At 46.9% G+C, this 26,593-nt stretch overlaps 1 protein-coding gene across 5 annotated transcripts in view; it reads right to left on the reverse strand.

Annotated features, from left to right (window-relative positions):
• LOC137532579 (NACHT, LRR and PYD domains-containing protein 3-like) overlaps positions 1-26,593 on the reverse strand; it is a 1,034,343-nt gene that overhangs the window by 453,042 nt on the left and 554,708 nt on the right. For all 5 annotated transcript variants that reach the window (XM_068253266.1, XM_068253275.1, XM_068253249.1 and 2 more), the window contains one exon: positions 19,847-20,011. In XM_068253266.1, the coding sequence (XP_068109367.1) occupies positions 19,847-20,011 (165 nt within the window). The remainder of the gene's footprint in view (positions 1-19,846; positions 20,012-26,593) is intronic.

A 26,593-nucleotide genomic window follows, 5' to 3' on the forward strand; every position in this document is an offset into this window, starting at 1 on the left:
ATACACAAAGCCAGGTGTACTGGGGGCTGCAGTATGGATGTACCCCCAAACCAGTCACAATCCCCCCATAATCCCTTCCCCAGTCACTGCAATGGGTGTCATATATACACAGAGCCATGTGTACTGGGGGCCGCAATGTGGATGTACCCCCAAACCAGCCACAATCCACCATAATCCCTCCCCCAGTCACTGCAATGGGTGTCACATATATACAGAGCCAGGTGTACTGAGGGCTGCAGTATGGATGTACCCCCAAACCAGCCACAATCCCCCCCATAATCCCTCCCCTAGTCACTGCAATGGGTGTCACATATACACAGAGCCAGGTGTACTGGGAGCTGCAGTATGGATGTACCCCTAAACCAGCCACAATCCCCCCATTATCCCTTCCCCACTCACTGCAATTGTGTCAAATATACACAGAGCCAGGTGTACTGGGGGCTGCAGTATGGATGTACCCCCACACCAGCCACAATCCCCCATAATCCCTCCCCCAGTCACTGCAATGGGTGTCACATATACACAGAGCTGGGTGTACTGGGGGCTGCAGTATGGATGTACCCCCAAACCAGCCAAAATCCCTCCATAATCCCTCCCCCAGTCACTGCAATGGGTGTCACATATACACAGAGCCAGGTGTATTGGGGGCTGCAGTATGGATGTACCCCTAAACCAGCAACAATCCCCCATAATCCCTCTCCCAGTTACTGCAATGGGTGTCACATATACACAGAGCCAGGTGTACTGGGGGCTGCAGTATGGATGTACCCCCAAACCAGCCACAATCCCCCATAATCCCTCCCCCAGTCACTGCAATGGGTGTCACATATACACAGAGCCAGGTGTACTGGGGGCTGCAGTATGGCTGTACCCACAAACCAGCCACAATCCACCCATAATCCCTCCTCCAGTCACTGCAATGGGTGCCATATATACACAGAGCCAGGTGTACTGGGGGCTGCAGTATGGATGTACCCCCAAACCAGCCATAATCTACCATAATCCCTCCCCCAGTCACTGCAATGGGTGTCACATATATACAGAGCCAGGTGTACTGAGGGCTGCAGTATGGATGTACCCCCAAACCAGCCACAATCCCCCCATAATCGCTCCCCCAGTCACTGCAATGGGTGTCAGATATACACAAAGCCAGGTGTACTGGGGGCTGCAGTATGGATGTACCCCCAAACCAGCCACAATCTACCATAATCCCTCCCCCAGTCACTGCAATGGGTGTCACATATATACAGAGCCAGGTGTACTGAGGGCTGCAGTATGGATGTACCCCCAAACCAGCCACAATCCCCCCATAATCCCTCCCCTAGTCACTGCAATGGGTGTCACATATACACAGAGCCAGGTGTACTGGGAGCTGCAGTATGGATGTACCCCTAAACCAGCCACAATCCCCCCATTATCCCTCCCCCACTCACTGCAATTGTGTCACATATACACAGAGCCAGGTGTACTGGGGGCTGCAGTATGGATGTACCCCCAAACCAGCCACAATCCCCCATAATCCCTCCCCCAGTCACTGCAATGGGTGTCACATATACACAGAGCCAGGTGTACTGGGGGCTGCAGTATGGCTGTACCCACAAACCAGCCACAATCCACCCATAATCCCTCCTCCAGTCACTGCAATGGGTGCCACATATACACAGAGCCAGGTGTACTGGGGGCTGCAGTATGGATGTACCCCCAAACCAGCCACAATCCCCCATAATCACTCCCCAGTCACTGCAATGGGTGTCACATATACACAGAGCCAGGTGTACTGGGGGCTGCAGTATGGATGTACCCCCAAACCAGCCACAATCCCCCCATAATCCCTCCCCCAGTCACTGCAATGGATGTCACATATACACAGAGCCAGGTGTACTGGGGGCTGCAGTATGGATGTACCCCCAAACCAGCCACAATCCCCCCATAATCCCTCCCCCAGTCACTGCAATGGGTGTCAGATATACACAAAGCCAGGTGTACTGGGGGCTGCAGTATGGATGTACCCCCAAACCAGCCACAATCCACCATAATCCCTCCCCCAGTCACTGCAATGGGTGTCACATATATACAGAGCCAGGTGTACTGAGGGCTGCAGTATGGATGTACCCCCAAACCAGCCACAATCCCCCCATAATCCCTTCCCTAGTCACTGCAATGGGTGTCACATATACACAGAGCCAGGTGTACTGGGGGCTGCAGTATGGATGTACCCCTAAACAAGCCACAATCCCCCCATTATCCCTCCCCCACTCACTGCAATTGTGTCACATATACACAGAGCCAGGTGTACTGGGGGCTGCAGTATGGATGTACCCCCAAACCAGCCACAATCCCCCATAATCCCTCCCCCAGTCACTGCAATGGGTGTCACATATACACAGAGCTGGGTGTACTGGGGGCTGCAGTATGGATGTACCCCCAAACCAAACAAAATCCCTCCATAATCCCTCCCCCAGTCACTGCAATGGGTGTCACATATACAGAGAGCCAGGTGTATTGGGGGCTGCAGTATGGATGTACCCCTAAACCAGCAACAATCCCCCATAATCCCTCTCCCAGTTACTGCAATGGGTGTCACATATACACAGAGCCAGGTGTACTGGGGGCTGCAGTATGGATGTACCCCCAAACCAGCCACAATCCCACCATAATCCCTCCCCCAGTCACTGCAATGGGTGTCACATATACACAGAGCCAGGTGTACTGGGGGCTGCAGTATGGATGTACCCTCAAATTAGCCACACCCCCATAATCCCTCCCTAGTCACTGCAATGCATGTCACATATACACAGAGCCAGGTGTACTGGGGGCTGCAGTATGGATGTACCCCCAAACCAGCCACAATCTCCCATAATCCCTCCCCCAGTCACTGCAATGAGTGTCACATATACACAGAGCCAGGTGTACTCGGGGCTACAGTATGGACGTGCCCCCAAACCAGCCACAATCCCCCATAATATCTCCCCCAGTCACTGCAATGGGTGTCACATATACACAGAGCCAGGTGTACTGGGGGCTGCAGTATGGATGTACCCTCAAACCAGCCACACCCCCCATAATCCCTCCCCAGTCACTGCAATGGGTGTCACATATACACAGAGCCAGGTGTACTGTGGGCTGCAGTATGGATGTACCCCCAAACCACCCACAATCCCCCCATAATCCCTCCCCTAGTCACTGCAATGGGTGTCACATATACACAGAGCCAGGTGTACTGGGGGCTGCAGTATGGATGTACCCCCAAACCAGCCACAATCCCCCATAATCCCTCCCCCAGTCACTGCAATGGGTGTCAGATATACACAGAGCCAGGTGTACTGAGGGCTGCAGTATGGATGTACCCCCAAACCAGTCACCATCCCCCCATAATCCCTCCCCCAGTCACTGCAATGGGTGTCACATATGCACAGAGCCAGGTGTACTGGGGGCTGCAGTATGGATGTACCCCCAAACCAGCCACCATCCCCCCATAATCCCTCCCCCAGTCACTGCAATGGGTGTCACATATACACAGAGCCAGGTGTACTGGGGGCTGCAGTATGGATACATCCCCAAACCAGCCACAATCCCCCATAATCCCTCCCCAGTCACTGCAATGGATGTCACATATACACAGAGCCAGGTGTACTGGGGCTGCAATATGGATGTACCCCCAAACCAGCCACCATCCCCCATAATCCCTCCCCCAGTCACTGCAATGGGTGTCACATATACACAGAGCCAGGTGTACTGGGGGCTGCAGTATGGATGCACCCCCAAACCAGCCACACCCCCATAATCCCTCCCCAGTCACTGCAATGGGTGTCACAGATACACAGAGCCAGGTGTACTGGGGGCTGCAGTATGGATGTACCCCCAAACCAGCCACAATACCCCCATAATCCCTCCCCAGTCACTGCAATGGATGTCACATATACACAGAGCCAGGTGTACTGGGGGCTGCAGTATGGATGTACCCCCAAACCAGTCACAATCCCCCCATAATCCCTCCCCAGTCACTGCAATGGATGTCACATATACACAGAGCCAGGTGTACTGGGGGCTGCAGTATGGATGTACCCCCAAACCAGTCACAATCCCCCCATTATCCCTCCCCCACTCACTGCAATTGTGTCACATATACACAGAGCCAGGTGTACTGGGGGCTGCAGTATGGATGTACCCCCAAACCAGCCACAATTCCCCATAATCCCTCCCCCAGTCACTGCAATGGGTGTCACATATACACAGAGCTGGGTGTACTGGGGGCTGCAGTATGGATGTACCCCCAAACCAGCCAAAATCCCTCCATAATCCCTCCCCCAGTCACTGCAATGGGTGTCACATATACAGAGAGCCAGGTGTATTGGGGGCTGCAGTATGGATGTACCCCTAAACCAGCAACAATCCCCCATAATCCCTCTCCCAGTTACTGCAATGGGTGTCACATATACACAGAGCCAGGTGTACTGGGGGCTGCAGTATGGATGTACCCCCAAACCAGCCACAATCCCACCATAATCCCTCCCCCAGTCACTGCAATGGGTGTCACATATACACAGAGCCAGGTGTACTGGGGGCTGCAGTATGGATGTACCCTCAAATTAGCCACACACCCATAATCCCTCCCTAGTCACTGCAATGCATGTCACATATACACAGAGCCAGGTGTACTGGGGGCTGCAGTATGGATGTACCCCCAAACCAGCCACAATCTCCCATAATCCCTCCCCCAGTCACTGCAATGAGTGTCACATATACACAGAGCCAGGTGTACTCGGGGCTACAGTATGGACGTGCCCCCAAACCAGCCACAATCCCCCATAGTATCTCCCCCAGTCACTGCAATGGGTGTCACATATACACAGAGCCAGGTGTACTGTGGGCTGCAGTATGGATGTACCCCCAAACCACCCACAATCCCCCCATAATCCCTCCCCTAGTCACTGCAATGGGTGTCACATATACACAGAGCCAGGTGTACTGGGGGCTGCAGTATGGATGTACCCCCAAACCAGCCACAATCCCCCATAATCCCTCCCCCAGTCACTGCAATGGGTGTCAGATATACACAGAGCCAGGTGTACTGGGGGCTGCAGTATGGATGTACCCCCAAACCAGTCACCATCCCCCCATAATCCCTCCCCCAGTCACTGCAATGGGTGTCACATATGCACAGAGCCAGGTGTACTGGGGGCTGCAGTATGGATGTACCCCCAAACCAGCCACCATCCCCCCATAATCCCTCCCCCAGTCACTGCAATGGGTGTCACATATACACAGAGCCAGGTGTACTGGGGGCTGCAGTATGGATACATCCCCAAACCAGCCACAATCCCCCATAATCCCTCCCCAGTCACTGCAATGGATGTCACATATACACAGAGCCAGGTGTACTGGGGCTGCAATATGGATGTACCCCCAAACCAGCCACCATCCCCCATAATCCCTCCCCCAGTCACTGCAATGGGTGTCACATATACACAGAGCCAGGTGTACTGGGGGCTGCAGTATGGATGCACCCCCAAACCAGCCACACCCCCATAATCCCTCCCCAGTCACTGCAATGGGTGTCACAGATACACAGAGCCAGGTGTACTGGGGGCTGCAGTATGGATGTACCCCCAAACCAGCCACAATCCCCCCCATAATCCCTCCCCAGTCACTGCAATGGATGTCACATATACACAGAGCCAGGTGTACTGGGGGCTGCAGTATGGATGTACCCCCAAACCAGTCACAATCCCCCCATAATCCCTCCCCCAGTCACTGCAAAGGGTGTCACATATACACAGAGCCAGGTGTACTGGGGGCTTGTAACGATCGGTGAAGCACAGAGAGGATCTGATTACCAGTGATCTGCAGTATCACAGGAAATACAGATGTATACCAGATTATACGTGATCTGCAGTATCACTGATAATCCGATATACTAGCTAACCTCTGTTCACCTGAGTAGAGTGTAGTGTTTGGTGTAACTGTAACACTTTGAGGACTAGGCCTCAGTGCAGTAAGGAGAGCTGCACAGATTCCTTCCGCAAACCTGAGCTCTCCAAGGCGGGAGGAGTCAGGCTGACAGCGGGAAGGATATACTGAAAGTAACCCTCTGGCGGAAGGGTCACTTAACAGAACGAGGAACCGCCTCTAACAGTAAGGTCGGTTCTCGAGGTCGGACAAGCCAGGTCGTACACACACGGACAGATAAAGTACAAGATCAGGAGGCAAAGGCGGAGTCAAAGTACAGGCAGGGTTCAGCAACGGGGTATCAGAAATATCGGGGTACAAAATCAGGAGGCAGAAGCAGAGTCAAGGAACGAGCCGGGGTTCGGCAACAGAGTATCAGAATATCGAGGTACAAGATCAGAGTTCAAAGGAGTAGTCAAGGCAGGCAGGAAGTCATAACTGATAATCACAATCAAACTAGTACTTTAGCTATCAACAGAATCTAGCTAAGTGTAGGATTACAGCTCCAGCTGGTCCCGGCACACTTGCGGATCTGACTACGGATCTGGGTGCTCCCACATATGTGATCGCACGCCAGACAAAGAGCAAGTGAACAACCAGCAGTATATATACTCTAGGACCTTTCCAGGACCTCCCTAATTGCTGGTCCAATGAGAGCAGTGGAATTTGTCAGCTGACCCAGCTGGTCAGCCGACACCCTTCTAACTGCTATTTAAACTCTGCCTCTGTGCTCGCGCGCGTGTAAGTCTGAATCTTGGTGGACTATCAGTCCCAGCCACACCAGTACTGTCATGCAATGTATCTAATGCGGGGGCCGCCTCTGATGCGGATTCCGCTGTTACCAATGCGGATTCCGCCGCACTGCCTATGCGGCATGCGGCGTTTTTTCCGCGTTGTGACGCCATGCTGGATGCGGAAACAGCCGCCTCACCTCGAGAGACGGCGGCCTTTCCGCGTTTCCTTACAGTACCCCCCCCCCCCCCGAGGAGTGGACTCCGGACAACTTCTACCAGGTTTCTCGGGATTTAAGGTATGAAACTCCCTTCTTAACTCGTCTGCATGCATGCGTGAACCCGGTACCCATTGTCTCGCCTCAATGCCGTACCCTTTCCAATGTACGAGGTACTGAACCGAGTTTTGTACCGTGCGGGAATCTAAAATCTTTTCCACTTCATATTCAGGTTGAGCATCTACTAACACAGGAGGAGGAGGAGTGGGACCCACCTGGACTGCGGGTTTAAGAAGTGATACGTGGAAGGACCTCACTCCCCGCATGCTGGTGGGAAGATCAACGGTATATGTGACCTCGTTGATCTTCCTAGCAACCAGGAATGGACCCACGAACCTGGGACCAAGTTTGTCAGAAGGTTGTCTCAGGGTCAAGTGACGTGTGGATACCCAGACCAAGTCCCCTGGTCGGAACCTCCACTCCACTGAGCGTTTTTTGTCAGCTTGACTCTTCTGACTCAAAAACGCCTTCTGTAAACTATCTCTCACCGTGCGCCAAATGTCTTTAAAAGACCTCTGCCAGGCCTCCAGAGCTGGAAACGGGGTGGAGGCCACTGGAAATGGTGAGAACTTGGGCAATTTTCCAGACACAACCTGGAACGGAGAGAATCCGGTGGAAGAGCTTTTCAAATTATTTTGTGCGAACTCCGCGAAGGGCAGAAATTTAACCCAGACGCTCTGTGTCTCCGCAACGTAGCACCTCAAAAATTGCTCCAATGACTGGTTGATTCTCTCCGTTTGCCCATTGGTCTGTGGGTGGTAGCCCGATGAAAATGACAGCTTCATGCCCATTTGTTGGCAGAATGCCCTCCAGAATCTAGAAACGAACTGGACTCCCCGATCCGACACTATGTTCTCCGGAATGCCGTGCAGTCGGAAGACATGTGTAATAAACAAGTCGGCCAATTCCTGGGCCGAGGGGAGTCCTTTCAAGGGCACGAAATGGGCCATTTTACTGAAGCGGTCGACTACCACCCAAATGACCGACATACCTTCTGACTTGGGAAGTTCGCCCACAAAATCCATGGACAAATGAGTCCATGGCTCACTCGGGGTGGGTAAAGGCTGCAAGGTACCCACAGGTGCCAGCCGGGAGGGTTTACTCTTAGCGCAAACTGCACACTCCCTAACGAACTCCTTGCAGTCTGCTGCTAAAGAAGGCCACCAAGCACACCTGGATACTAGATCCTGAGTTCTAGATGCCCCAGGGTGTCCCGCATTCTTGTGAGAATGAAACATCTGCAAAGTGCGGAGACGAAAGGGTAGGGGTACAAACATCACCCCTTTAGGTTTCCCTTCGGGGACATCCTGCTGAAAAGGCCTCAGGGTCTCTGTCCAGTCCTCCCAAGTCTCAGCTGCCGCTAACACTAGCCTCTGTGGGATAATGGATTCTGGGGCAGGAGGCTGGGCTGTCTCTGGCTCAAAGCATCTGGACAGAGCATCTGCCTTAACGTTCTTGCTGCCCGGGGTGTATGTAATCAGGAACCTGAACCTCGAAAAAAATAACGACCATCGAGCCTGACGGGGACTTAACCTCTTAGCCCCCTCGATGTATTCCAGGTTTTTGTGATCGGTGTATACCGTAATCATATGCTCTGCTCCTTCCAGCCAATGACGCCACTCCTCAAAGGCAAGTTTAATGGCAAGGAGCTCTCTGTTGCCTATATCGTAGTTTCTCTCTGCCGGAGAGAACCTACGAGAGAAATAGGCACAGGGATGTAATCTTCCCTGCAACCCTGATCGCTGAGACAGCACAGCCCCTACCCCGACCTCTGAGGCGTCCACCTCAACAATAAAGGGGTAAGAAGTGTCAACGTGCCTCAGAATGGGTGCTGAGCAAAACAAGTCTTTCAGAGTGGAGAATGCTCGTAGAGCTTCTGGAGTCCAGTGGTTAGTATCTGCCCCTTTTTTTGTAAGACTGGTGAGGGGTGAAATGACCGTGGAATACCCCTTTATGAACCTTCTGTAATAGTTCGCAAAGCCTAAGAACCGCTGTAAAGATTTTAACCCCACGGGTTGGGGCCACTCTAACACAGCAGAGACTTTGGCGGGATCCATACACAGGCCCGTGGTGGAAATAATGTAACCCAGAAAGGCGACAGATGTTACTTCGAAAATACATTTCTCAAGTTTAGCGTATAACGAGTTTTGTCTTAGTTTGCTGAGTACAAATTTCACATGCGTTCTGTGCTCAGAGAGGTTGTTGGAGAAAACAAGTATATCGTCTAGATAGACCAGCACGAATCTCCCCAACACCTCTCTGAAGACCTCGTTGATGAGTTCCTGGAAAACGGCCGGGGCATTACATAACCCAAAGGGCATCACTAGGTACTCGTAATGCCCGTCTGACGTGTTAAAGGCCGTTTTCCACTCATCACCCTTTCTTATGCGTACCAGGTTGTACGCGCCCCGTAAATCCAGTTTTGAGAAGATCTTGGCGTCTGTGACCTGCGTAAATAAATCGTCTATCAGGGGTAACGGATATCGGTTCTTTACCGTGATTTTATTCAGTCCCCGGTAAACGATACAGGGCCGCAGGCCCCCGTCTTTCTTTTTAACGAAAAAGAAACCTGCTCCAGCAGGCGATCGGGACGGACAAATGAAACCCTTGGCTAAATTCTCACGGATATATTCTTGCATGGCCAACTTTTCTGGCCCAGATAAATTGTACAGATGACCCCGAGGAGGCATACAACCAGAACGGATATCAATGGGGCAATCAAAAGAGCGATGTGGGGGTAATTTGTCTGCTGCCTTGGGACAGAACACATCAGAATATTCTAAATATTGCTCAGGTACCCCTTGTACATGAACCCTGGTTTGGCCCAGTGTCACCTTCCCTAAACATTGCTGAAAGCAGCGTGCTGACCAAGAAACTAGTTGGCCGGTGGCCCAATCGATGTGTGGAGAATGAAGGTGCAACCACGGCATGCCGAGTATAATGGTGGAAGTAGACATATGCAACACAAAGAATTGTAATTTTTCCCAGTGCAGAACCCCTATGGTGACTCCCACCTCTGGTGTCTGAGACAGTGGGTGACTCCCTTGCAGAGGAGTGTCATCCACTGCCGTAACCTGGATGGGTGGTTGTACAGGTGTGAGTGGAATACCCAATTTCTTAGCAAACTCAACATCCATAAAATTTGCCGCGGAGCCTGAATCGATAAAGGCTTCTGTGACCTCGGTTTTATCTTCCCACGTAATGGTGCAGGGAAGAAGCAACCGTTTTTCTTCTAAGGGTAAAAGTCGGACGCCCAGGGTGTTACCCCCTACCACTCCCAGGCGGTAGCGTTTTCCCGGCTTATTAGGGCAGTTTCGTACTATATGCCCCCCTTCAGCGCAATACAGACACAGCTGTTCGGTCATTCTCCTTCTTCGCTCCACCTGGGTCAAATTTGACCGACTAATCTGTATCGGCTCGGGTGGAAGCAAGACCGGAGAAGACGAAACAGTAGGAGGTGGAATCACTGGGGCTGTGGTGTAAGACACCCTTCTGACACGGGAACTACCCCTGGTCTGCCTTTGGTAGCCCAGCCTGCGGTCGATCCGGATGGCCGCTGAGATGGCCTCATCGACTGTTCTGGGTTCGGGCTGACTTAACATCATGTCAGAGACCTCATCGGACAGCCCTGACAAGAAACAATCTAACAGGGCATGAGTGTCCCACCTGGCCGTAACTGACCACCTCCTAAACTCGGCCGCGTAATCTTCGACCGGACCTTCGCCTTGACGCAATAGCTTGAGCTTCCGCTCAGAAGTCGAGGCAAGGTCTGGATCATCGTAAATTACTGCCATAGCCTTAAAGAATTCCTCTACAGAGGTAAGCGCTTTGTCTCCGGTGGGCAGGCTATATGCCCATGACTGGGAGTCGCCGGACAACAAAGTTTTAATAAACGTGACCCTCTGGGTCTCAGTACCCGAAGATTGGGGTCTCAACTCAAAATAGGACAATACTCTACTCCTAAAATTCCGGAAGTCAGATCTGTGGCCGGAAAAGCTTTCAGGGACAGGCACACATATGTCAGAGCTAGGAGAGGATCGCACATGATTCACTGATGTCTGGAGGGTTTGTACAGACCCTGATAGGGCATCAATAAGAGTTATGTGGGTGCCCAGTACTTGATTGATGTTGTCCACCGAAGCGGCAAGTACACCCAGACAATCAGTGTTTGCGTCCATTTTGTATTTGGGTCTGGCGTTCTGTAACGATCGGTGAAGCAAAGAGAGGATCTGATTACCAGTGATCTGCAGTATCACAGGAAATACAGATGTATACCAGATTATACGTGATCTGCAGTATCACTGATAATCCGATATACTAGCTAACCTCTGTTCACCTGAGTAGAGTGTAGTGTTTGGTGTAACTGTAACACTTTGAGGACTAGGCCTCAGTGCAGTAAGGAGAGCTGCACAGATTCCTTCCGCAAACCTGAGCTCTCCAAGGCGGGAGGAGTCAAGCTGACAGCGGGAAGGATATACTGAAAGTAACCCTCTGGCGGAAGGGTCACTTAACAGAACGAGGAACCGCCTCTAACAGTAAGGTCGGTTCTCGAGGTCGGACAAGCCAGGTCGTACACACACGGACAGATAAAGTACAAGATCAGGAGGCAAAGGCGGAGTCAAAGTACAGGCAGGGTTCAGCAACGGGGTATCAGAAATATCAGGGTACAAAATCAGGAGGCAGAAGCAGAGTCAAGGAACGAGCCGGGGTTCGGCAACAGAGTATCAGAATATCGAGGTACAAGATCAGAGTTCAAAGGAGTAGTCAAGGCAGGCAGGAAGTCATAACAGATAATCACAATCAAACTAGTACTTTAGCTATCAACAGAATCTAGCTAAGTGTAGGATTACAGCTCCAGCTGGTCCCGGCACACTTGCGGATCTGACTACGGATCTGGGTGCTCCCACATATGTGATCGCACGCCAGACAAAGAGCAAGTGAACAACCAGCAGTATATATACTCTAGGACCTTTCCAGGACCTCCCTAATTGCTGGTCCAATGAGAGCAGTGGAATTTGTCAGCTGACCCAGCTGGTCAGCCGACACCCTTCTAACTGCTATTTAAACTCTGCCTCTGTGCTCGCGCGCGTGTAAGTCTGAATCTTGGTGGACTATCAGTCCCAGCCACACCAGTACTGTCATGCAATGTATCTAATGCGGGGGCCGCCTCTGATGCGGATTCCGCTGTTACCAATGCGGATTCTGCCACACTGCCTATGCGGCATGCGGCGTTTTTTCCGCGTTGTGACGCCATGCTGGACGCGGAAACAGCCGCCTCACCTCGAGAGACGGCGGCCTTTCCGCGTTTCCTTACAGGGCTGCAGTATGGATGTACACCCAAACCAGCCACAATCCCCCATAATCCCTCCCCCAGTCACTGCAATGGGTGTCACATATACACAGAGCCAGGTGTACTGGGGGCTGCAGTATGGATGCACCCCCAAACCAGCCACACCCCCATAATTCCTCCCCAGTCACTGCAATGGGTGTCACAGATACACAGATCCAGGTGTACTGGGGGCTGCAGTATGGATGTACCCCCAAACCAGCCACAATCCCCCATAATCCCTCCCCCAGTCACTGCAATGGGTGTCACATATACACAGAGCCAGGTGTACTGGGGGCTGCAGTATAGCTGTACCCACAAACCAGCCACAATCCACCCATAATCCCTCCCCCAGTCACTGCAATGGGTGTCACATATACACAGAGCCAGGCGTACTGGGGGCTGCAGTATGGATGTTCCCCCACCCCAAACAACCAGTTTTTTATGGAAGAGTTGACAGGGGGGGATCGTCTTGCTGCAAATTTTGAGAGATTTGGGCAGAAAAGGAGTCATCGGGATGTGTACGGAGTTCACCATTGGGAAACCATACATTGTTGCAGAGGATTTCAGTGCTATATAAATACATACTAATAATAATATGGTAGTACATTAGACTATGACTACGGTAGGATTAGATTGTGAGCTCCTCTGAGGACAGTCAGTGACATGACTCTGTAATATGCTGCAGAAGATGTCAGTGCTATATATATATAAATACATAATAATAATATGCTAGGACATTAGACTATGACCATGGTATTATTAGAGTGTGAGCTCCTCTGAGGACAGTCAGTGACATGACTATGTACTCTGTAATGTGTTTCAGAAGATGTCAGTGCTATATAAATACATAATAATAATATGGTAGGACATTAGACTATGACTATGGTAGGATTAGATTGTGAGCTCCTCTGAGGACAGTCAGTGACATGACTATGTACTCTGTAATGTGCTGCAGAAGATGTCAGTGCTATATAAATACATAATAATAATATGTTAGGACATTAGACTATGACTATGGTAGGATTAGATGTGAGCTCCTCTGAGGACAGTCAGTGACATGACTATGTACTCTGTAATGTGCTGCAGAAGATGTCAGTGCTATATAAATACATAATAATAATATGGTAGGACATTAGACTATGACTTTGGTAGGATTAGAATGTGAGCTCCTCTGCGGACAGTCAGTGACATGACTATGTACTCTGTAAAGTGCTGCAGAAGATGTCAGTGCTATATAAATACATAATAATAATATAGTAGGACATTAGACTATGACTATGGTAGGATTAGAGTGTGAGCTCCTCTGAGGACAGTCAGTGACATGACTATGTACTCTGTAATGTGCTGCAGAAGATGTCAGTGCTATATAAATACATAATAATAATATGTTAGGACATTAGACTATGACTATGGTAGGATTAGATTGTGAGCTCCTCTGAGGACAGTCAGTGACATGACTATGTACTCTGTAATGTGCTGCAGAAGATGGCAGTGCTATATAAATACATAATAATAATAATATGGTAGGACATTAGACTAGGACTATGGTAGGATTAGATGTGAGCTCCTCTGAGGACAGTCAGTGACATGACTATGTACTCTGTAATGTGCTGCAGAAGATGTCAGTGCTATATAAATACATAATAATATGGTAGGACATTAGACTATGACTATGGTAGGATTAGAGTGTGAGCTCCTCTGAGGACAGTCAGTGACATGACTATGTACTCTGTAATGTGCTGCAGAAGATGTCAGTGCTATATAAATAAATAATAATAATATGGTAGGACATTAGGCTATGGCTATGGTAGGATTAGAGTGTGAGCTCCTCTGAGGACAGTCAGTGACATGACTATGTACCCTGTAATGTGCTGCAGAAGATGTCAGTGCTATATAAATACATAATAATAATATGGTAGGACATTAGACTATGACTATGGTAGGATTAGAGTGTGAGCTCCTCTGAGGACAGTCAGTGACATGACTATGTACTCTGTAATGTGCTGCAGAAGATGTCAGTGCTATATAAATACATAATAATAATATGGTAGGACATTAGACTATGACTATGGTAGGATTAGAGTGTGAGCTCCTCTGAGGACAGTCAGTGACATGACTATGTACTCTGTAATGTGCTGCAGAAGATGTCAGTGCCATATAAATACATAATAATAATATGGTAGGACATTAGACTATGACTATGGTAGGATTAGATTGTGAGCTCCTCTGAGGACAGTCAGTGACATGACTATGTACTCTGTAATGTGCTGCAGAAGATGTCAGTGCTATATAAATACATAATATTAATATGGTAGGACATTACACTATGACTATGGTAGGATTAGAGTGTGAGCTCCTCTGAGGACAGTCAGTGACATGACTATGTACTCTGTAATGTACTGCAGAAGATGTCAGTGCTATATAAATACATAATAATAATATGGTAGGACATTACACTATGACTATAGTAGGATTAGATTGTGAGCTCCTCTGAGGACAGTCAGTGACATGACTATGTACTCTGTAATGTACTGCAGAAGATGTCAGTGCTATATAAATACATAATAATAATATGGTAGGACATTAGACTATAACTATGGTAGGATTAGATTGTGAGCTCCTCTGAGGACAGTCAGTGACATGACTATGTACTCTGTAATGTGCTGCAGAAGATGTCAGTGCTATATAAATACATAATAATAATATGGTAGGACATTAGACTATGACTTTGGTAGGATTAGAATGTGAGCTCCTCTGAGGACAGTCAGTGACATGACTATGTACTCTGTAATGTGCTGCAGAAGATGTCAGTGCTATATAAATACATAATAATAATATGGTAGGACATTAGACTATGACTATGGTAGGATTAGATTGTGAGCTCCTCTGAGGACAGTCAGTGACATGACTATGTACTCTGTAATGTGCTGCAGAAGATGTCAGTGCTATATAAATACATAATAATAATATGGTAGGACATTAGACTATGACTTTGGTAGGATTAGAATGTGAGCTCCTCTGAGGACAGTCAGTGACATGACTATGTACTCTGTAATGTGCTGCAGAAGATGTCAGTGCTATATAAATACATAATAATAATATGGTAGGACATTAGACTATGACTATGGTAGGATTAGATTGTGAGCTCCTCTGAGGACAGTCAGTGACATGACTATGTACTCTGTAATGTGCTGCAGAAGATGTCAGTACTATATAAATACATAATAATAATATGGTAGGACATTAGACTATGACTATGGTAGGATTAGAGTGTGAGCTCCTCTGAGGACAGTCAGTTTCATGACTATGTACTCTGCAATGTGCTGCAGAAGATGTCAGTGCTATATAAATACATAATAATATGGTAGGACATTAGACTATGACTATGGCAGGATTAGATTGTGAGCCCCTCTGAGGACAGTCAGTGACATGACTATGTACTCTGTAATGTGCTGCAGAAGATGTCAGTGCTATATAAATACATAATAATAATATGGTAGGACATTAGACTATGACTATGATAGGATTAGAGTGTGAGCTCCTCTGAGGACAGTCAGTGACATGACTATGTACTCTGTAATGTGCTGCAGAAGATGTCAGTGCTATATAAATACATAATAATAATATGGTAGGACATTAGACTATGACTTTGGTAGGATTAGAATGTGAGCTCCTCTGCGGACAGTCAGAAAAGGGAGATATATACGAAAGAGGGTGATGCATAGGAGGAGGAGGCGTAAAGAGGTATAGGCACAAGACAGAGAGCCTGGTGGGAGAGGAGAAATGGCAGGATGACCTCTCACCAGGACTGCAGACATCACCAGTGCTGTTTGGCAAGGACATGTTGTTAAAAGAAGCCACTAAAATCTGAAAAGAGGAAAGATTCATGGGGAAACTGACAGAGTGGGAGGGGGAGCTGGAAAAGAGATAAGATTACCTGCAATCAAGCTAATCTAAATTGCCTGGAGCTGGCTTCTCTTCTCACCACATAAGTTGGCTGTCTGCACCTGTATCACTGGCATCTGCTATAGCAGACTGCCCTGCATTATTGATTAACTAGCTGATTGCCCGGCGTTGCCCGGGTATGTATTTGGCTGGTGTTGGCTCTGAATACTTTTTCTAACCCTAACACACAATTACACACTGACCAAGTTTGTGACCTTTGCGGTCTTTGGTATCAATAATTTGCATTGAAATGAAAAAATCTGATTGGCTGTTTGTGGCTCCACACCCTTTTCTGAATTTGAAACCCAGTCACCCAATAACCAACTGTACCAGGTTTGAGGCCTGTGCCATTAACAGTGTAAGAATGGTAGCAATTAAATATTCCCCTTGAAAAGCAATAGGTGAAGTTTGATTCACTTTTGTAAGCTCGACCCACGTTTCTGAATATTAATCCCAGTGACCAACTGTGCAAAGTTTAAAAACCCTGCCATTAACAGTGTAAGAATGGTTGCAGTTTACATTTTCCCAGTGAAATTTGTATTTGTCTCCACCCACTGATGACCCGGCATTGCCCGGGTATGTATTTGGCTGGTGTTAGCTCCGCCCTAACGCACAAACACTCAATGACCAAGTTTGTGAGCTTTGGGGTCCTTGGCATCAATAATTTGTATATTCCCATAGAAATTAAACAAATCAGATTGGCTGTTTGTGGCTTCACCCCCTCTCCAGCATTTGAACCCCAGTCACCCAATGACCAACTGTAGCAGGTTTGAGGCATCTGCTATTAACAGTGGAAAAATGGCAGCAATTTAAATATTCCACTTGAAAATCAACAGGTGAATTTTGATTGGCTATTATAGGCTCCACCCACTTCCCTGAATATTAATCTCAGTCACTCAGTGACCATCTGGGCAAAGTTTGGGAACCCTGCCATAAACAGTGTAAGAAGGGCTGCAGTTTACACTTTCCCAGTGAAATTTGTTTTTGGCTCCGACAACTTTTTGTAACCTGGACACAAAGGCACTACTCCATGACCAAGTTTGTGAACTTTGGGGTCCTTGGCATCAATAATTTGTATTTTCCCATGAAATGAAACAAATCTGATTCACTGTTTGTGGCTCTGTCCCCTTTTCTGAATTTGATCCCCAGTGACCCAACTGTACCAGGTGTGAGGCTTGTGCCATTAACAGTGCAAGAATGGCAGCAATTGTAATATTCTCCTTGAAAAGCGACATGTGATTTTTGATTGGCATTTTTAGGTTCCACCCACTTTTCTGAACATTAATCCCAGTCACCCAGTAACCAGCTATGCTAAGTTTGAGAACCCATTAACAGTGAAGAAGGGCTGCAGTTTACAATTTCCCAGAAAAATCTGTTTTAACTCCACCCACTTTTTGTAACCTGGACACACAGTCACTACACAATGACCAAGTTTGTGAGCTTTTGGGTTCCTGGCATCAAAATTATGGTAATGGAAGCAGTTTATCCAGCAAAGAAATCTGGCTGTTTGTGGCTCCGCCCCTTTACTGAATTTGAACCCCAGACACTTAACGACCGACTGTAGCAGGTTTGAGGCCTCTGCCATTAACAGTGTAAGAATGGCTGCAGTTGCAATATTCCCCTTGAAAATCAAAAGGTGAATTTTGATTGGCTGCTGTAGGCTCCACCCACTCTCCTGAATATTAGTCCTAGTCACCCAGTGGCCAACTGTGTCACGTTTGAGAACCCTGCCAATAACAGAATGGCTGAAATCAATCTAACAAATCTGATTGGCTATTTGTGGCTCCACCCCTTTAGTGAATTTGGACCCCAGTCATCCAATGACTGACTGTATCAGGTTTGAGGTCTCTGCCATTAACAGTGTAAGAATGGTAGCAATGTGAATATTCCCCTTGAAGATCAATAGGTAAATTTTGATTGGCTGTTGTAGGCTCCTCCCACATTTCTGAATATTCATCCCAGTCACCCAGTGGCCAATTGTGTAAAGTTTGGGAACCCTGCCATGTTAAAAATTTAGTTGTTGGCACCGCCCACTTTTTCTAACCTTGACATACAGTCACTCAATTATCAAGTTTATCAGCTTTGGGGTCCTTGGTATCAATACTTTGTATATTCCCATTTAAAAATAAACAAATCTTATTGGCTGTTTGTGGCTCCGCCCCCTTTCTGAGTTTGGGCCCTAGTCACCCAGTGACCAACTGTACCAGGTTTGAGGCATCTGCTTTTAACAGTATAAGAGAATGGTAGCAGCTTAAAAATTCCCTTTGAAAATCAAAAGGTACATTTTATTGGCTGTTGTAGGCTCCACCCACCTTCCAAAATCTTAATCTCAGTTACCCAATGACCAACTGTGCAAAGTTTGAGAACCCTGCCATTAACGATGTAAGAATGGCTGCAGTTTATATTTTCCCAGTAAAAGCTGTTTTTGGCTCCGCCCACTTTTTGTGACCTTGACACACAGTCACTCAATGACCAAGTTTGTGAGCTTTCAGGTTCCTGGCATCAAAAATGCGTGAATGGAAGCAGTTTATCCACCAAGGAAATCTGATTGGCTGTATGTGGCCCCGCCCCTTTAGTGAATTTGGACCCCAGTCACCCAATGACGACTGTAGCAAGTTTGAAGCCTCTGCCATTAACAGTGTAAGAATGGCAGCAGTTTAAATATTCCCCTTGAAAATCAATAGGTGAATTTTGATTGGCTGTTGTAGGCTCCACCCATTTTCTTGAATCTTAATCGCATTCACCGAGTGACCAACTGTGTCAAGTTTGAGAACCCTGCGATTAACAGTCTAAGAATGGCTGCAGTTTACATTTTCCCATTTAAAATGAATGGCTGAAATTTGATTGGCTGTTTTATGCTCCGCCCACTTTTCCTTGATTTGTAACCTCGGTCACCAAGTGACCACCTGTGCCAAGTGTGGGGACTCTGGCTTGATTACTTGAGAATGGCAGCCTTTTACATTTTTCCATTGACTTGAATGGGTGAAATCTGATTCGCTGTTTGTAGCTCCGCCCAGGTGTGCAGGGGGGACGCGAGACCCCCAGAACATATCATCCCAGGTAGTAAGGGATCTGTGTACCAAGTTTCGTTCAAATCGGTCAAGCCGTTTTCGAGTGATCGCGGCACATACACACACACACACACACACACACACACACACACACACACACACACACACACACACACACACACACACACACACACACACACACACACACACACGATTTTATATATATAGATTACTCTGATCAGGATGAATAATCAATAGTCCAGGTCCCTCTGGTATTACAGCAGCCAGTGCACAACTTCTGAAGCACTAAACACATCCTGCTACCTCTCTCTGCTAATTTCCCAGCTGCAGCACAGCAATCATTCTCTCTACTCACCCTGCTGCTCTGCACATTCACTCACTGCAGGCTGTAGTACAGTCCCCTGCACTGGCTGCTGCTATTTTCCCAAATGTTGCCCAAACTATGAGATAAGGTCCCAGGTGGAAGAACACAGTGACTGAGCACCACAGCTGCACCCCTAGCCATGGCTACACCCGGTGCTGTGAGCACCTGCAGCCTTATGGTTGGTAAGCCACTGTGTCTAGCAGGGCAGTTATACTCACAGTAATTCCTCTATCCGGCTTGTTGGCAGAGCCGCCATCAGGGCACTGAATTCATCACCCCCCAGACTGTTATATGACAGGTGCAACTTCCTCAGAGTCTGGTTATTCCGTATCCCGGATGCCAGGTGGGGGCAGCAACTGGGGGGCAGATCATTGTTCTCCAAACTGCAGGAGAAGAGAAGGATGTTACCAGAAATATCCATGAAAACTGCATACAATTTGTGTGCTTTATCCTCAATTGAATTACATGTATTGTTCATTATATTTAACATAAATGTATAATTTTAATCAATTCTTAAAGGATAAATGAGGTGAGCAGGGACAAGTATCTATACTTATATAGGGGCTTCTTCCAGCCCCTAGGATTATTATTATTTATTGTATTTATAAAGCGCCAACATAGGGATACACACAATGTAAACAAGGGTGACAGAGTCTTATGGTTCCCTTGCCAAAGCTTCGCTGTTCCCCAGTGTACCGCTCCTAGGGGCTGGGAGAAGCCCTGGTAAGTATAGATACATGTCCCTGCTCACCTCATTTGCCCTTTAATGATCTTAGAAATGAAAATGCGTCCATACATATGTCTACAACTAGAGGGCAGTATAATGTCATTGCTCAGTAGGAATACTGTTTGTTCTGTGTTACACAATACAATCCTGTTAATTCAAACTACTGTATATGATATGCGCCATGCAAATATTCCATTATTACCACGTAGCTGGAATATCATAGATATTGTAATGAACTTACCTTCCAGCGACAGGTCCCGCGTTGTCTCCGGCGTGGTCCGGGCGAGCGGCGGGACTTCTGCGCTGAAGTCTTCTAAGCGGCATCCACGGCTTCCCTCCGGCGGTGTCTTCCGGCTCGCGCACGACCCAATGGTCGCATCGCGCACGCGCAAGTTTGAGATAGCCTTATAGGCTCAGGAGGAGGGTTAGAGATGACTGCAGGTAATGTCACTAGGTGACATCACCAAATGGGAGTGGCTACTGTTTGAGTATTTTGTATTTAAGGCCAGAGGCATTCAGTGCTCGCTGACCTTGATAACATCCTATTGAATATTTTCTGTGTACCGACTTCTCGCTTGTTCCTGACCTCGCTCTTGTCTAGTCCTTTTCTACTGCTGCCATCTGATTTACGTTGCCGACTCAGCCTGTCCCTGACTCTGTTACTGCCTGATCCTTGCAATACGACTAACATCTGATACATGTGTATGACCAGGGGTGAGCCTGGGGTGCCTGGCACCTATGGGAGTGGTTAAATTAACCGCACCCAACCACATAACCACACCCATGTCCTGCCTAATCACACCCACACCTTCCACCTATTTACGCATGCATGTAATACCCCATTCCTACCCCTCTCCCACGGGCTTGCTCCTGGCTGGCTTTGGCTGCCTGCGAGTCTGCTAGTCTCTGGACTGACTCAGGCTGAGAGGCTTTGCGAGTACGACGCAGTCACACACTGCATATTTATGACTGCCTGCGGCCACCCTACTCTCGCTTGCTGTCGTAGGCTCCTCCCCCCGCCAAGTCCAAGCGTGAGGTGGGCTGCCCGTATCTTTCCCGTTGCGCTGCGCAGCCTGCCAGTGTTGCCAACCTTTCACGTTATTTTTTACTGACAAAAACCTAAAAAATTACTGACAAAAGATTATTTTTACTGATAAAATTTCCCCACTAAATGCACATAAGAGACAGCGTTTCTGTAACGATCGGTGTCAGCACACAGAGACATTATTGGTGATCTGCAGTATCACCAAGAATACAGAATATACCTGATTATTGATGATCTGCAGAATCACCGATAATCCAAGTATAACTAACCTCTGGACACCTTTATAGTGTGAGTGTTTTGGTGCAACAGTAATGACTTTGAGCAGGACCACCTGGGGAACAAGTGGTCCTTCAGACATAAAAGGCGAGCTGCCTTTAGAGAAGAAAAGAAACCTTCCAGCAGCCTGGAGCCTCCAAGGGGTGGAGTCCCAGGGTGAAGGTAGGTGGAACCTGTAAGTGAGTGAGTAACACCTGAATTTCAGCAAGGCTTGGTGTACAGAGGCGCCAGAGTAGAATAAAAAACATTTAAAAACCGTCTAAAAGAAAGGGATGTTCAGGTCGACTTAACTCCCTCAAAAATATAAAACTCAATTGAGTCACAATATATCAATACAAAAATATTTTATTGAACTCCACTTAGTGCAACGCGTTTCGCAGTTGTGGTCCTGCTTCATCAGGTAAACAGGAGTATAACTATAAAACAAACAGAAATATATACAAACATAATGACCCATAGAAATAGCTTAAAATAAAGGCGCAGTTTAAAAACATGAGAAGACATGATAAAATTGTAACATTTTTGGTCACAGTGTAGTAAAAACTCGCTCTGTCTAAAAATTGCATCTAATTGATCATAAAATATGCAAAAGAATCCAAAGTGTACACAAAAGTTAATAAACATCCATAGTTGTCAATTGATATGCTAAAGTTCATCAGCTTACAGATTAAAGGATAGTCAGTTTAGTAAGTATAACATATAGTACTATTTTATGGCCCTAGAGCTTACTTGCAAGAAGAATTACTAACAGTCTAAACTGATATAATAAAATTCAGCACCTCAGCAAAAGTGACTTACCTCAATGGGTCTAGATGCAGAAGTGAGCGCCTCTGTGTAGATGTATGAGGAGGCTCTGCTTATATAGGGAGTGTGGTTGCACTAATTGATCCTAATGCACCAATCAAAATCTGCCATGTCAGCAAGGCGTGCCAATTTGGGTGCACCTGGAAGTGGTCATGAGGCAGGAACGCATACATGGACATCAAGGCAGCATGGTGGTATAGTGGTTAGCACTCTCGCCTTGCAAGTGCTGGGTACCTGGTTTGAATCCCAGCCAAGTCAACATCTGCAAGGTTATTTTATATATATTATATTAAGTCTCATTAATTATAGTGGTAGATGAACTCTGCGAGTGGGCAGTATCTATGTAAGGACTAGTCACTGGTATTCGTTGTTAAAAAATAATCATAAAAAATCATCATTAAAAAAAAAAGAAAAAAAAATATAAAAAAAAAATAAATAAAAAAAAAAAAATTTGAATGAAAAAAGATGTCATATTGCATTATTTGTGAAACTGCTAGTAAACCAATAGATCAGAAGAGACTATATATTGTTAACACCATTTTTTGTGGTGATCAGATAACAGTGTCACCATCTAGTGGTGAAAGTATATATGATAGCCCAGGTTATGTACAATGCTGGATAAAAATGATACTTAAAGCTCTGAATTTGATACAAGCAACATAAGAATCAAACACAAGTTAAAATGGCAATTATAAAATTATATAAAATATTATTAAACAGATTAAATGGGAGAAGATAAGATCATAAAGTAAAAGAGAGGACCATTAAAATAGTATAAAATTGTGAGTACTAAAAATCAGGTATTTTATAGAATTAGATGGGAGGTTGGATCAGAAGATTTACTCAAGAACCTCATTTAACCCCATGGGTACTAAGGTCTTCAGAATTTGGATCCAGTACATCTCCCTATGCCGCAATATCTCAAAAGCATTGGTGGTATTGGTGGGTAGGGCTTCTATTAGGGTGATCGTGAACAAGTGGGGGTTTTTTGAGGTGATGGGTACCAAAGTGGCGAGACACGCTGTGCAGTGCATAGTTGTTGATTATATTTCTCTTGTGTTGCCCAATGCGGCTCCTGGTGGTCTGGGTAGTACGTCCGATATATTGTAACTTGCACGGGCATGAAATTAAATAAATTACATTCCTTGTTTCGCATGTTATAGTCTGTTTTATTGTGTACTGGATATTGGTTGTGAATGATTGGAAAGTGTCTGTTTGTGTAATGAAGGTGCAAGCTTGGCAACGGGGCTTTTTGCAGGTATAAGATCCTGGGCGTGAGGGATTGGTAGATTGTCCTGGGGTGTTGGAAGGAGGGTTCTTTAATCTACTTGGGGCCAGTAGGTTTCGGAGATTGGGGGCTCTCCTAAAGGTTAATGTGGGATTCTTGGGAATAGTTTTCACTAGATAAGGGTCCTGTAGCAGTATTTCCCATCTGGAATTGAGTATGGTTCTGATGGTCTTATGTTGGGAGCTGAATTTTGTAATGAATCTTGGAAAGAGGGCAGAGGAGGTGGTTGTATGGGTGGGTTGTGATGTGGATGGTGGGTTGGGGATGGTGGCTCTTTGTTTGGCATCTCTGATTAGTTTACGTGGATATCGGCGTTCTCTGAATTTTTCTGTGAGTGTTTTTGATTGTTCATTGTAATCTTTCCTATCTGTGCAGTTGCGAAATATTCGTCTGTATTGGCTATATGGAGTGTTGGTGGTCCAGGGGCGGTGGTGATGACTGTCAAAATGAATGTAATTATTAGCGTCGACTTTCTTGAAGTGTGTTTTGGTCTTGATGATATTTGAATCGGTAAACAGGATGAGATCGAGGTATTCTATGGAAGTGTGACTGTATTGGGAGGTGAATTGTAGTCCCGCTGGGTTTATATTCAAAAATTCTACAAACTGGGTTATGAGTTATGGATCGCCTTGCCAAATGAATATCAGGTCATCAATGTATCGACGGTAGAAGATTATATTGGAGGAGAAGGGGTTGTTATGGGTGAATTTTAAATACTCTAAATAGCCCATTGCTAGGTATATTTATTTGGCAAGGCGATCCATCACTCATAACCCAGTTTGTACAATTTTTGAATATAAACCCAGCAGGTTAATGTTAAGAAGAACAGTGGGAACAAGAGGAAAACATTTTTTTTTCAAAAAGACCTTATAGTTTTTGAGAAAATCGATTTTAAAGTAAAAAAAAAAGAGTCGATTCATAAAAAAAGAACCGATTCATTAAAAAGATCCGGCTCATTCATGAGCCGTTAGTATAGCAGAGAATGCGTCCTCGGAAGGACGTGAAGCTGCTGGCTCCCGCTGCTGTCTCTCCCCACCTGCCTGCACCTGTCAACCCCCACCTAGGCTGGCACCCAGTGCACCCATGGGTGCACTGGGTGCCAGCCTAGGTGGGGGTTGACAGGTGCAGGCAGGCAGGTGGGGAGAGACAGCGGGAGCTAGCAGCTATGCGTCCAAAAGGACGCATTCTCTGCTATGTGGGTGGGGGGCTTCCGAGATCTTCAATCAACTTAATAGAAGATCGCAACATAAGAGGATACAGTTCGTTGGATCAATTACCGTGGATATTGGCGTGGGAATTTTTTTTAAAGGTACAGGTAAGTGTTTCTGGTTAATTAAGAAAAATAAAGGACTTTTTTCGTGGTTGTGTTTTTATTTCCTTTAACCCTTTGTGGAAATGGGTAAGGGGTATTTTGTACCTCTATACTCATTTCTCCTGGGAGGGGGTGGGCATCTGGGGTCCACTTCTTAAAGAGACACTGAAGCGAAAAAAAAATATGATATAATGAATTGGTTGTGTACTATGAATAATTACTAGAAGATTAGCAGCAAAGAAAATATTCACATACTTTTATTTTCAGGTATATAGTGTTTTTTCTAACATTGCATCATTCTATAATATGGCAGATAACACAACATTCTGCATTCAAAATGAGTCTTTCAGAGCAGTCTGTGAAGTAATGACCTCTCCTCTAGCAGAGGAAAAGTAAACAGTACAATAACACTTGAGATAATAAAAGTCAGATAACAGCCCTCTCCACTAGTGATGGGCGAACATTTCCCGAACACTTACTGTTCGGGTTCGGGTGACGTCATTGAGCGCGGCTGCCCCCTCCCGCCACCAGGGGGTGCCGGTCCTCCCGAGAGCCGGCCGGCCCCTCCACAAGCCTCCCCGCGCCATGATACAGCGGGCGCGGGGGGGCTTGTGGAGGGGCCGGCCGGCTCTCGGGAGGACCGGCACCCCCTGGTGGCGGGAGGGGGCAGCCGCGCTCAATGAAGTCACCCGAACCCGAACAGTAAGTGTTCGGGAAATGTTCGCCCATCACTACTCTCCACGACTAACTTAGTCGGAGAGCTTAATGGCTTGTTTGCATAGAGATAACAACTGGAGTTTCTCAACTCTTCCTGTACTGGAAACAATTAGACTGATGTATCTGATCTTAATGTTTTATTTCTTAGCTGTACTGCACATACAAATCATAATATCATATTTTTTTCGCTTCAGTGTCTCTTTAAAGGGGACTCCCAGATGCCACCATGAACCCCCCCCAGGGAGTCGTCGCCTCCACCTCCTCCTGGGGCACCGGAGGTGGGGAAGAGCCCCTTGTCCATGGATTGGACAAGGGCTCCGGGGGGGGGGGAAAGAAGGGGAAGGCTTGGCTGCCCCTCCCCCCCCGGAGCCCCACATACCATGGACCATGCGGGCTGGTATAGCCCAGGGTGCGAAGCCCCAGTCGGCCGGGGCTCCGCATTCTGGCTATCCCAGCCTGCATGGGGGACAAGGGGTTACAGAGGCTCGGGAGGGGGGACCCCACGTCATTTTTTTTTCATTTATTTCCCACACTCAGCACATAAAAATAATAAAAATATATTTTTATATATACATACATAAATATATTTTTATATATACATACTGTACATATATATATATATATATATATATATATATATACATATATATATATATATACATATATATATATATATATATATATTATTTTTTTTAAAGGACTTAACGAGGCCATAAGTATGAAAGAAGTTAAATACCATTTCATAATCCAGATCCATGGAGGACGCCATCTGCGCCCCCCGTTCATTCCGCCATGG

Source organism: Hyperolius riggenbachi, chromosome 1, assembly GCF_040937935.1.
Source record: "Hyperolius riggenbachi isolate aHypRig1 chromosome 1, aHypRig1.pri, whole genome shotgun sequence".
NCBI lineage: Eukaryota > Metazoa > Chordata > Amphibia > Anura > Hyperoliidae > Hyperolius > Hyperolius riggenbachi.